This window comes from Mustela erminea, chromosome X, assembly GCF_009829155.1.
Source record: "Mustela erminea isolate mMusErm1 chromosome X, mMusErm1.Pri, whole genome shotgun sequence".
NCBI classification, from domain to species: domain Eukaryota; kingdom Metazoa; phylum Chordata; class Mammalia; order Carnivora; family Mustelidae; genus Mustela; species Mustela erminea.
Window position 1 is genome coordinate 46222009 of NC_045635.1, and position 13662 is coordinate 46235670.

At 37.4% G+C, this 13662-nt stretch overlaps 1 protein-coding gene across 17 annotated transcripts in view; it reads right to left on the reverse strand.

Annotated features, from left to right (window-relative positions):
- Nucleotides 1-13662, reverse strand: part of HUWE1 (HECT, UBA and WWE domain containing E3 ubiquitin protein ligase 1) — a 173068-nt gene that overhangs the window by 107234 nt on the left and 52172 nt on the right. For all 17 annotated transcript variants that reach the window (XM_032331297.1, XM_032331299.1, XM_032331294.1 and 14 more), the window contains 2 exons: nucleotides 2135-2197; nucleotides 199-276 (listed from right to left, as the gene is read on the reverse strand). In XM_032331297.1, the coding sequence (XP_032187188.1) occupies nucleotides 199-276; nucleotides 2135-2197 (141 nt within the window). The remainder of the gene's footprint in view (nucleotides 1-198; nucleotides 277-2134; nucleotides 2198-13662) is intronic.

The following is a 13662-nucleotide window of genomic DNA, read 5'->3' on the forward strand; positions in this document are numbered from 1 at the left end:
AGCAGCTCCAACATAAGTAAACTTATCAGAGCTGGGCATACAATGAATAGTTATTTCTGAGAAGGTACTAGCTATGTTTAATTTGGGAGGGCAGCAATGAAGCTCAAAACCATCCCTTCATTTAACTGAGGAGTCCCAGAAGTCAACCCCAGTTACAGTACATCATAGACTCTATCAGAACAAGTCAATGAGACTCACCCTTTTCTCGATTTTGACCTCGGCCCCAGGGTCTGCATAGAATTCAAAGTGTAGTGTAGTTGCACTGGGTGGGTATTTCTGTGTATAAAGCACATGAAAGAATCAGATACTGTCTTCTCCTCAAATCTTCCTCCAAAGTCCTAACCACCTGTCCAACTCACTGTAGCAGCAGAATGAGCAGTGTAGTCAGCAGCTACAGTGCCTTCACCTCTCATCTTAGCAGAGCTCAGATATCTTATAACACAAAATCAGGATGATGGCGACCAGAGCTCCAAAAGCCTTTACATTTCTTACTTATAAGTTATCAGCCGCCCTTTATTTCAAGAGATTAATTCTGACTGTGGCTATTCTCAAGAGGAAAAGGAGAGGCAAGTCTGCCAAGCAATAATGAATAAGAATCCAAGAAAGGATGGAGAACAAATACAAGAGTCTAAGTGACTTGGGAGTGGAAAAGAACATTTTTATGGAAACTTTAGTGTATATCATCACCGTTTGAAATATTTTTTCAAACTGCGCCTTCTTAATTCTTTAAATACCCTTTCATACCATTCTACACCACTTCCCATGGTCTTAAAATGCTTTTCTGCATAGATGAATAACAAGTCAATATAAACCAGACCATGACAAAAATCCACTTTAACTCTGAAAAGCAAAAACAAAATTAAGATGACAACAGCATGCCCATTAAAATGAATCCTTAAAAGAAACCAGTAGCAGTGGTTGCCTCTGAAATGGAGAATTATTGTATAATTATTATACATAATAATTTTTAAAATCGAAACAATTACAGTATACAATTATTTTAAAATTGCATGTATATATGTATTTTTAAAAACATGCATATGTATTACTCCCTTTTAAAATACACATATTTTTCAAAGTCTCACTGATATACCAAATATCAATAAATAAAAGGATGTGTGATTTCTTAACACAGACTGGGCCCCAGACAGACAGCATACAAACAGTACAGTGTTATCACACTGTTTTGACAAAGGGTAAAGAACAAGCTTGATATACAAAAGGAGGCTCAGAATTAACCAAATTTAAGATGAAAGTTATTTTCTCTTAATTAGAATTCCAAGCTGAATACTCTTTAAGATTTATGTAGCTTTAGTAAATAGACAACACTAACCTCCGTATTACCCAATATTCATTCATATAACACACACTAAAGAAAGTATACCAACTAAGGCAGGAAAGTAATTTATTTTAATTTGTAGTTTTCTTCGACCAGAAAAAAACCCCATCTTCCCAGGGGGGAAAAGCTTGCTAAGATAAATTCACTAAATTTCATTACAGCTATTTGTCCTGTGCATGACAAACTGACAAATTTTCCAACATCTGTTGGAAAATATAATTGCTTCTTGGCACAGAACCGTTTTTTAACAAATCCAATTGTGCCTTGTGGTTCCAAAACAACCTATCAAAGCAGAAGGGAGGATGCCCTAACCTTTTATCCAAAGCATGGATGAAAGGTATAAGGACAGAACATGAAGAGTAAACATTTAAAACACACAGAACATTTTAAATTCTCAATAACCTTCATGGCAGGACTATTCTCCAAGCATCCATTCTTAAAAACCATGCTATACTGCCCAGAGTTCCAATAGTTCCAGTAAGAGAATGCAAATAAATACACTTTCTGGGATTTTTCAACACTTTTAAACCTATTTACCAAATACAGCTTTCTACTCAAGAGCTGGGTATGAACATACACTGTGTTTCTGAGATTCTTCCTACTGTCAGCACACTGAGGGCCCAAGCATTTCTAGATGAGGTGTGTTATGTCTCAATTGAGCTCAGGTTCCTCAAAGGTCCTGATTTGAAGCGGCAACTTAATATACCATATATTTGAGCCTTACCATAAAGTAAGGCTCAAAAAGAGACCACACATAACTCTGCCAAAAGACACCAATACCCCAGAATTACTTACCATCATATGCAAGTCTCTACAACATTCTGCAAGTCCAAAGCCGTTCTCCTTTCCACCCCAACTCTTAAAAAAGGAAAAAGACAGTGTTAAAATAGTGCCTAAAGTTAGCCCTGTGTATAAAACTATTTAAGAGTATGCGGCTGCCTGGAATACGGTGTTGAGAAGACATCCACTGTGAAAGTCCAACAGAGGGAGCAAATAGAAGCAAGGACTTAAGACCCAAGGCAAGATGGTCTGCCTAAAGGTGATTTCTCCAATGAGATCAATTTCACTTTCTGTAAGGATGCTACTGGGAAGAACATAAGCAACTACTGCACTGTAAATGCCTGTTGTCATACTTGCTGACAGGTCAGTTTTATCCCATCAGGCCTTCAGTACTCTATTATGCTTTCCATGCTCTCAGCTTGTATCACCTTCTTCACTACAGTGAGGAATCACATGCTCTACAGTCCCACTTTTTTAAAAGATTTTATTTATTTCTTTGACAGAGAGAGAGAGATCACAAGTAGACAGAGAGGCAGACAGAGAGAGAGGAGGAAGCAGGCTCCCTGCTGCAGAGAGAAGCCGACACGGGGCTCAATCCCAAGACCCTGAGATCATGACATGAGCTGGAGGCAGAGGCTTAACCCACTGACCCACCCAGGCACCCCATACAGTCCCATTTTTAAACATGAACCAAGCTGCAAAGGAGAAGACTCTACTGCTTACTTCTACTAAGCTCTGCCACCACAAAGTCTAAAAACTCATCAACACTAGCCTCTAAGGTAATGGGGGAGAATGACTAAATTGTGCACTATTAACTGGCCTTCAAACCCAAACCTCCAGCCATATATTCTTGCTTAATAAACTCGCTTGCATTTTCAACAGTGCTTAAGATATCAAACATTTTTGCTTGATTTGGAATGCTCCCAAGGGTGAGGTGAACATTTGTTGAAAACATTAAATAGCAAATGCATTAATCCCTGCTTCATGGGACAAGGCAAACAATTGCGTTCAACAACAGACAAACTGAAAAGCTTGAGGGGTAAAGGCTAGGGTGTGAGATGCTTTGGAGAATAAGGGCTTGGAAAAGTTTCACAGACTCCTGGGAATCTAGGAGGCCACATGTATGTCCAAGGTTAAGCACATTCTCAGGAAAGTCCCAAGAAAGCCCTAAGTTCTACATGCCTGGGTGGTCATCAGGCTCTGTTCAAGTCACAAGTGAAGGCTAAGGCAGAGTTTGTAAACATCCTGGTTAAGCAGTGAAGATATGAGTATTGCCATTGAAGATACTAACATATACACAGAACCTACCTGTGCCGGGAAGTATGTATTCTTTTTGTTCAGGAGTTTAAGGCAAATCACTAGCTAACCACTAATCTAAGAGCATAGATTCTGATGATCACATAATTATGAAATCAGGTCAGGAAAGTCTAAAGAAACAACAACAAACCATAACAACAAACCCTGGTGAAGGGTGAGAATTTGATTTCCAAAGTTGCCATATTATAGTATTAAAAATGTCCACCATTCAACAACAACAAAAAAAACTATGAGGTATACAAAGAAACAAGACTATGAAACACACAAAGGAAAAAGAAATTACAGCAACATGAGCATAAGCAGTGATGTCAGCATTATGGCCAAATAAGACATATCTCACTGCCCCTATGCAACACCTGGCATCCACCCATGAACAAAAGTGCCTTTGTTGGAGTTGGGGAACCTAGCCCCATAAACCCAAGGATGGGGGTGGTGGAGAGTCTCACCCAATTGCCTACTGGGTAATAGACTTAAAAGACCCTGGTCCCAGCTACATACCCTGCAGTGGCCTATGAACCAGCTACTGACACTCTGAGGAGCCCCAGGAGAACATGGTCTTAAAGAATCACCCATGGGTGAAGGTATGATTTGTGGGATTATGACTGAATGCCTCTAAGTCAGGATCCCACCCAGGCGGAATAATAATACAGCAGGGTCATGGGGCCTCAGCTGGCCTCAGCCAGCCAGTTCCCCACCGTCCCTGCCACCTGTTGGGGCCAGGGTCCAGTGTGTATAGCTGCTCATCCCAGGAAATGGGATATGGCCAGAAAGAGGGCTGCCCCCTTGCTGTCACACAATGCACATTTGTGGGAACCTGGAGCTAAACCATTGATAGATGACCTGCTTCTGGGTCGGGAGAGCAGAATCCTCACTGTGATCTATTGAAAGTCAACCCTGACACAAGGGTTTGTGAAAATTAACAAAAAAAAAATAAACAAACAAATGATCACCCATGGATGATAAAGTTCAAAGGACAAAAATATTAAAAAATAGTAAGAGCTAAAATAATTTATTAATGAATATACAATTTGAGAAGAGGTAAACTGAACATTAAAAACATAAAATAAGGTTGGAAGTTAAAGGGTAGAGTATTTGTGTGTGACGGAAGTTGTTATCAGCTTAAAAAAAACTTATCTATGTTTTATTTAAAGCTCATGGTAACCACAAAACAAAAACCTAGATTAGATAGAAAAAAGATAAACAAAAAGGAATCAAAGCATACTACTATGGGAAACCATCAATTCACAAAGAAAGGCAGGGAGAGAGGAATAAAGGACAGGAAAATACAGAACAGCCAGAAAACAGTAAGATGGCATTACTAAGTCCTCGCCCATCAATAATTACTCTAAATGCAGATGTATTAATTTTCCAATTAAAAGGCACGGTATGGCTGGCTGGCTGGATTAAAAAAACAAAACTGAATCAAGAAATGGGCAGAAGACATGAAGAGACATTTCTCCAAAGACGACATCCAAAAGACACAAGAAAAAGTATTCAACATCACTTGGCATCAGGGGAATACAAATCAAAACCACAATGAGATACCACCTCATATCAGTCAGAATGGCTAAAATTAACAAATCAGGAAACAACAGACGTTGGCAAGAATGTGGAGAAAGGGAACCCTTCTAGCTGGTGCAGCCACTCTGGAAAACAGTATGGAGGTTCCTCCAAAAGTTGAAAATAAAGCTACCCTACAACCCAGCAATTGCACTACTGGATATTTACCCCAAAGATACAAATGTAGTGATCTGAAGGGTCACCTGCACCCCAATGTTTATAGCATCAATGGTGCTAAATTATGGAAAGAGCCCAGATGTCCATTGACAGATGAATGGATAAAGATGTGGTATATAACTACACCCACACACCCACACATATATACAGAGGAATATTTTGCAGCCATCAAAAATGAAATCTTGCCATTTGCAACAACATGGATGAACTAGAGGGTATTACTAAATGAAATAAGTCAATCAGAGAAAGACAATTATCATATGATCTCACTGACACGTGGAATTTAAGAAACAAGGCAGAGGATCAGAGGGAAAGAGAGAAAAAAATGAAACAAGACAAACGCAGAGAGGGAGACAAAGCATAAGGGCTCTTATGGAGGTTGCTGGAGTAGAGAGGGGCTGCTGGAGTAGAGAGGGGTGGAGGGTTGGGCTAAGTGGGTGATGGACACTGGGGAGGGTATCTGTTGTAAAGAGCACTGGATATTATGTAAGATTGATGAATTACAGACCTGTACCCCCGAAACAAATAACATATATGTTAATTAATTAATTGAATTTAAATAAAATTTAAACGAAGTCTCAGCAGCTTACAAGGGACTTACTCCGGCTTTAAGGATACATGCAGTAAAGTGAAGGAATGAAAAAGATATTCTATGCAGCAGAAACAGAAGGAGAGCATGGGTTGCTGTACTTGTATCAGACAAAATACTTTTACTAAAAACCTATAACAAGAGACAAAGAGGGGCACCTGGGTGGCTCAGTGGGTTAAGCCTCTGCCTTTGGCTCGGGTCGTGATCCCAGGGTCCTGGGATCGAGCCCTGCATTGGGCCGTGATCCCAGGGTCCTGGGATGGAGCCCTGCATCGGGCTCTCTGCTCAGCAGGGAGCCTGCTTCCCCCTCTCTCTCTGCCTGCCTCTCTGCCTACTTGTGATCTCTCTCTGTGTCAAATAAATAAACAAGATCTTTTAAAAAAAAGACAAAGAAGGTCATTATATAATAATAAAGGGGTTAATTCAAAGAGTATATAGCAATTGTAAATTATATACATACAATACTGGAGCACCCAAATACATTAAAAGCAAATACTAACAGATCTGAAGGGAGAAACAGATTAATAACAGATGATAGGGGATGTCAATACTCTACTTTTTTCACCAATGGATAAACTGTCCCAACAGAATATAAGGAAATGTTGAATTTAAACTATACCTTTTAAAAAAAGTTTTTATTTAAATTCCAGTTAATACTGTGTGATATTAGTTTCAGGTGTACAATATAATGATTCAACACTTTCATTCAACAGCCAGTCAGTGCTCATCGCAAGTGTATTGCTTAATCCCTATTACCTATTTAACCCAACCCCCCAATATCTACACCCTGTAACCATCAGTTTGTTCTCTATAGATAAGAGTGTGTTTCTTGGTTTGCCTATCTTTTCCCTTTGCTTGTTTTGTTTCTTAAATTCCACAAATACTGAAATCCTATGGTATTGGTCTTTCTCTGACTTTTCACTTAGCGTAATACTTTCTAGAAAGCTCCATCCATATTATTGCAAATGGCAATCTACCAGGAATATACAGAACATTTGACTGAATAGCAGAATACACACTCTTCTCAACTGCACATAGAACATTCTTCCACACAGATTACATATAAGTTACAAAATAAGTCTTAGCAAATTTAAGAGACCGAAATTACACCAAGTATCTTTCCTAACCACAATGGTATAAAACTAGAAATCAATTAACAGGAGGAAAACTGGAAAATTCACAATATGTGGAAACTAAACAATACACTTGTGAAGAACCAATGACTCAAAAAAAAAAAAAAGTCAAAAGGGAAATTTAAAAATACCAGGTCAAAAGACAATGGAAGCCTATCAAAACTTATCAAAACTCTTCTACCAAAAGTAGAAGAGAGAAGTTTATAGGGATAAATGACTACAGTAAAAAACAAGAAAGATCTCAAATACACAACCTAACTTTGTAACTCAAGGATACAAAAGAACAAACAAATCCTGAAGTTAGTAGAAGGCAGGGAAATAATAATGATCACAGCAGAAATAAATGAAATAGAGACTGCCCCAAAAAACCAAAACAAAATACCCAAGGGTTTTTTTGAACAGATAAACGAAATAGATGAAATTCTAGATAGACTAAGAAAATAGGAGTGAAAACTTACATCAGAAATGAGGAGACATTACAAATGATACCATATAGATAGAAAAGATTAAGATAGAAAGGATAAGTGAAATTATTTCACCTGTAAGTGGAATTTAAAAAAGGAGAGAGACACAAACCAAGTCTTCATTATAGAGAACAAACTGATGGTTACTGGTTGGGAGGTGGGGAGAGAAATGGGTGAAATAGGTCGTGGGGTAAAGAGTACACTTATGATGAGCACTGAGTAATGTTAAGAGTTGTTGGGGCGCCTGGGTGGCTCAGTGGATTAAAGCCTCTGCCTTCAGCTCGCGTCATGATCCCAGGGTCCTGGGATCAAGCCCCACGTCGGGCTCTCTGCTGAGAGGGGAACCTGCTTCCCTTCCTCTCTCTCTCTGCCTGCCTTTCTGCCTACTTGTGATCTCTTTCAAATAAATAAATAAATAATCTTAAAAATTTTTTTATAAGAGTTGTTGAATCACTATACTGTATTCCCGAAACTAATAAAACACTGTATGTTAACTATACTGGAATTAGAATTTAAAAACTTAGTAAAAAAAAAAACTATATATTTACAAATTGCCAACATATTGCATGATCTGTAAGAATTGGAAAATTTCCTAAGAACAGAACTTACCAATAGTGGATAATGAAGAAACAGAAAATCAGAAGAAACCGATAATGAGTAAAGAAGATTAAATCAGTAATCAAAACATACCCAATACAGAAAAGCCTAGGACCAGATGGTTTTTCTGGTATATATTCATCAAACATTTAAAGAATTAACACCAATCCTTCTCAATTTCTTACCAAAAAATTGAAGAGGCCAGACTTCCAAACTCATTTTAAGAAGCCAAAATTACCCTGATAGCGAAGCCAGATAAGGACACTACAAGAAAACAGGCTATCATCCCTGATAAATGAAGACATAAAAACTGTCATCAAAATACTAGCACACCACATTGAAACAGTACATTAAAATGATCATATACAATTATCAAGTAGGATTAATTCTTTGGATGCAATGACTGTTCATCATATACATGCCAATAAATGACATACCACATTAAGAGAATAAAAGACAAAAATCCAAGATGTCAATAGATGCTGAAAAAAAACATGACAAAGTCAATATTCTTTCATGATAAAAAGTAAAAAACGAGGTAATAAAGGCCATATGTGACAAGTTCATAGCTAACATCATACTCAAATGGTAAGAAGACGAAGGCTCTCCCTCTAAGATCCTGAACAAGACAAGGGTGCCCACTCTTAACACTCCTATTCAATTATAGTACTAGAAATCCCAGCCAGAACAATTAGGTAAGAAAAGAAATAAAAGGCATCCATTTCAGAAAACAAGAAGTAAAACTGTCTCCATTTATAAGTGATATCTTATGCATTAAAAAACCCTTAAAAACCACACAAAAAAACCCGTTAGAATAAATTCAGCAAAGCTGCAGGATATAAATCAATGTACAGAAATCAGCCACATTTCTATACATTAACAATAAACTATATGAAAACGAAATTTCTAAGAAAACAATCCCTGGGCACCTGAGTGGCTCAGCTAGTTAAACATCTTTAATTTCTTTAATTTCAGCTCAAGTCATGATCTCAGGGTTGTGAGACTGAACCCCAGGGTGGGCTCTGTGCTGGGTGTTTAGCCTGCTTGGGATTCTTGGGTTTCTCTCCTTCTCCCTCTTCCCTTCCCTGCCCCACTCCTGCTCACTCTCCACCCCACCCCCAAAAAAGGTTAAAAAGAAAACAATCCCATTTATAGTAGCACCAGAAACAGCAATAAATTTAAGCAAGGTGAAAGACCTGTACATTGAAAACTATAAAACACTGATGAAAGAAATTAAAGACACAAATGGAAAGATATCCTGTGTTCATGAATCACAAGAATGTTAAAAAGTCCACAGAATCCAGGGGCCATCTACAGATGCATGTAATTGCTATTTAAAATTCCAATGACATTTTTTCAGAGAAATAGAAAAAAAAAATCCTCAAATTTACATGGAACCACAAAAGACCCTAAATAGCTAACACAATTTTGAGAAGGAACCGCAAAGCTAGCGGTATCACGCTAGATTTCAAACATTACAAAGCTAGAGCAATAAAACAGTATGGTATTGACATAAACACAGACAAATACGCCAACAGAACAGAAACAAGAGCCCAGAAATAAACCCTCATATATATGGTCAACTAATATTTGACAGGGATCCAAGAATAATCAATGGGGGAAAAGACAGACTCTTTGCTAAATGGTGCTGGGAAAACTGGTTAACAAAATGCAGAAAAATGAAAATGTACTCCTTTCTTTTTACCCCTCAAAAAAATAAACCTGAAATGGATTAAAGACATCAACATGAGACCCGAAACTGTAAAACTACTAGAAGAAAACAGTAAAACCTACCTGACACTGGTCTTGACAATTACTTTTTTTGGATACCATTAGTACAAGCAACAAAGGCAAAAAGCAAGGGAGAGAACACTAAAAGAATTCATTACAACTCAGCAATACACAAAAAATGATTTAAAAAAGGGCAGAGGGTTTAAGTACACATTTTCCCAAAGAAGACCTACAAATGACCAACAGGTATATGAAACAGTGTTCAGTAACACTATTTATCAGGGAAATGCAAATCATAACCACAATAAGATACTTCCATACCTGTTAGAATCTAGACTACTATCCAAAAGACAAGAGATTAACAAGTATTGGTTAAGATTTGGAGAAAAGGAGACCCTTTTGTACTGTTGGTGGGGATGTAAATTGGTACCGCTACTATGAAAAAAGCTATCCTCAAAAAATTAAAAATAGATATGACCCAGCAATCCCAATTCTGGGTATATATCCAAAGGAAATGATATCAAGACATCAAAGAGGTATTTGCCCTCTCCTATTAACTGGAAGATTATTCACACTAGAGAACGTATGGTGACAAACTAAGTGTTCATCTATGGATGAATGGATAAAGAATATGACACACACACACACAGGAGTATTATTCTGTCAAGTCAGATACAGAAAGACAATTACGGTATCATATCACTTATATGTGGAATTTAAAAAGCTGAACTCACAGAAACAGAATGGTGGTTGCCAGGGGCTAGGGCCTGGGGCAAATGGAAAGATGTTGGTCAAAGGGTACAAACTTCCAGTTTTATGGTAAGACCTAGGAATCCAATGTATAGCATGGTGACTATAGTTAATACTGTATTATATATTTATCAGTTGCTCAGAGTAAATATTAAATGTTCTCCCCCCAAAAAAGGAATAACTATGTGAGGTGATAATCCTAGTATGGTAATCACTTTGTAACATTCAAGTGTATCAAATCAATATGCTGTAAACCTTAAATTTACACATTATAGATCAAATATATTTCAATAAAGCTGGAGAAAAACCCAAAAACTGTTTGTAAATCCAGATACTCAACTTACTAGGCAAAGATAATTTTAGATATGCTCAAAGGGCTAAAGGAAATCATACACAAAGAACTAAAGGAAGCCATGAGAATATTTCATCAAATATCAACAAAGAGGTTATAAAAAAGGAAGCAAATAACAGCATTGTAAAGGACAGTAACAAAAATGAAAATATTCACTTTTTGAGTGTTTCACCAGCAGATGTAAGCAGGGAGACTAACCTAATTAAATATATAGAACATCAGGTGGTAGGTAATTATGTGTTATAAAGAAAAAAAAAGCAAAGAGGGTGACAAAGAGTACACAGGGTGTTCCAATTTTAAAACAGGATGTTAGGAAAGACCTTGCAGAGATAGTGGTAAAGATGAAGGAGCAAGATATAGATTGGGAACATAGCTGTGTAGAGATCCTGCAGGAAGAGTATACCTAGCACTGTCCAGGAAAGGAAAGGGGCCAGGTATATGGAATAGACCGAGCCTGGGGGAAACAAATGGCAGAAGTCAGAAGTTTGATACTGTACACATTATAACTGAGGTATCTATTATATATCCAGTAAAGATTTTTGAGTCAGCAATTATACAAGAAAGCCAAGGGTGGATACCTGAGCCACTATAACTAACACTCAGAGGCTGAGTGCAGGAGGAGGTACTCGCCAAGAGACACAGAAGGGCAGTTCTGGAAACTCAGGAGGACCAGGAGGTGGTTTTGAAGCCAAGACCTCCGCCTAATCTTTAAAACTTTCATTACCTTTTCTATTTTCTTTACATTTTCTATTTTCCTACAAAGTACTAAAACAAACATTATTTTTTAAATCTTTAAGTCAACACATTTATTAATTTTTATTTTAATTCCAATAAACATACAGTATTAATTTACTTTCAGGTATATAATACAGTGATTCAACAACTTCATGTATTATTGTGTTCTCATCAAGAAGTATACTCTTTAAAAAAAAAAAGATCTTATTCATTTATTTGACAGAGATCACAAGTGTGTGTGTGGGCGGGGAGAAGCAGACTCCCTGCTGAGCAGAGAGCTGGATGCAGGCTGGATCCCAGGACCCTGAGATCATGACCTGAGCTGAAGGCAGAGGCTTTAACCCACTGAGCCACACAGGCACCCCCAAGATGTGTACTCTTAATCCCCTTCACCTATTTCACCCACCTCCCCTCAGGCTATGATCTGTTTGGTTTTTGGTTTGTCTTTTTCCCTTTGTTCATTTGTTTCTTAAATTACACGTGAGTGAAATCAAACGGTATCTGTTTTTCTCTGACTTATTTTGCTTAGCATTATATTCTCTAGCTCCATCCATGTTGTTACAAATGGCAAGATTTCATTCTTTTTATGGCTGAATATTCTTCCACTGTTTATCCATTCATTCATGGGACATGTGCTGCTTCCACAGTTTGGCTACTGTAAATAATGCTGCAATTAACGTAAGAGTGCATATAACCTCTCAAATTAGTGTTTTGTATTCTTTGGGTAAATACCCTGTTATGTGATTACTGGATCATATGGTAGTTCTATTTTAAAAATTACATTTTCAAAGAAATATTTAATGCTGTGGGAAAATACTCACCATGGGTTATGTGGAGGGAAATCAGGATATGGAACACAATGCTATTGTTTATTTTTTGTACATGATGGTGACTGAGGACTGTTATTTCTTCTTCACAATTTTATGTACTTTCTTACTTTCAACACTAAACATGTATTACTTTTGTAAAAATTCTGAGACAAGTATATTTGCAAATAAATATTGGAAGGTGAAAATATATCAATAAATTTGAAGCTAGGTTAACGGATATTACCCACTTGGAAGAGCAGAAAGAAGGAATATCAAAAGTAAGTCAAAGAGATATGTGGGACTCCATCAAGTATACCAATGTATGCATAATGAGATTCCCAGAAAGAGGGGCGAAAGGGGAAGAGAGAAATTATTTATGGAAATAGTTGCTAAAATCATCTCAATTTTCACCAAAGACATGATCTACAAATCCAATTCAGGGGGAGCTTGAAGCAGCAAGAGCAAAAGAAACTGTCATGTACAAGTGATCCTCAGTAAGATCAATAGCTGATTTTTTTCATCAGAAACCATGGAGGTCAGAGTACATGGAGGAAGAGATATTCCAAGTGCTAGAAGAAGAGAACTGCCAATCAAAAATTCTGGATCTAACAAGATGGGATTGGGAGGGAGACAAACCATAAGTGACTCTTAATCTTACAAAACAAACTGAGGGTTGCTGGGGGGAGGGGGGTTGGGAGAAGGGGGGGTGGGGTTATGGTCATTGGGGAGGGTATGTGCTTTGGTGAGTACTGTGAAGTGTGTAAACCTGGCGATTCACAGACCTGTACCCCTGGGGATAAAAATACATGTTTATAAAAAAATAAAAAATTAAAAAAAAAAATTCTGGATCTGACACAATTATCCTTCAAAAATGTAGGAGAAATTAAGAATTCCAGATAAAAGCAGAGGGACCTTGTTGCTGGTACACATGATTCAAGAAATGCTAATTGGAGTCCTTCAGGTTGAAATGAAAGGGCACAAGACAGTAACCTGAATCCATGTGAAGAAATAAACACACCAGTAATGTAACTACATAGGTAAATTATAAAAGTCAGTATTAACATATTTTTAAGTTTATAACCCCTCGTTTTCTGTGTTTTAAAAGACAACTATATAAAACAGTAATTAAAAATCTATGCTGATGGAGCACACAATGTATGAAGATGTAATTTGTGGCAACACAAAACGGGGGAACAGAGCTATACAGGACCAAATTTTTTGTGTACTATTAAAACTAAGTATTAATTCAAACTAACTCTTCATTACTCAAGTGTTAGTCTAATCCAAAGGGAAAATGTTTATAACTAGACAAAAAAACAAGGATAGAAG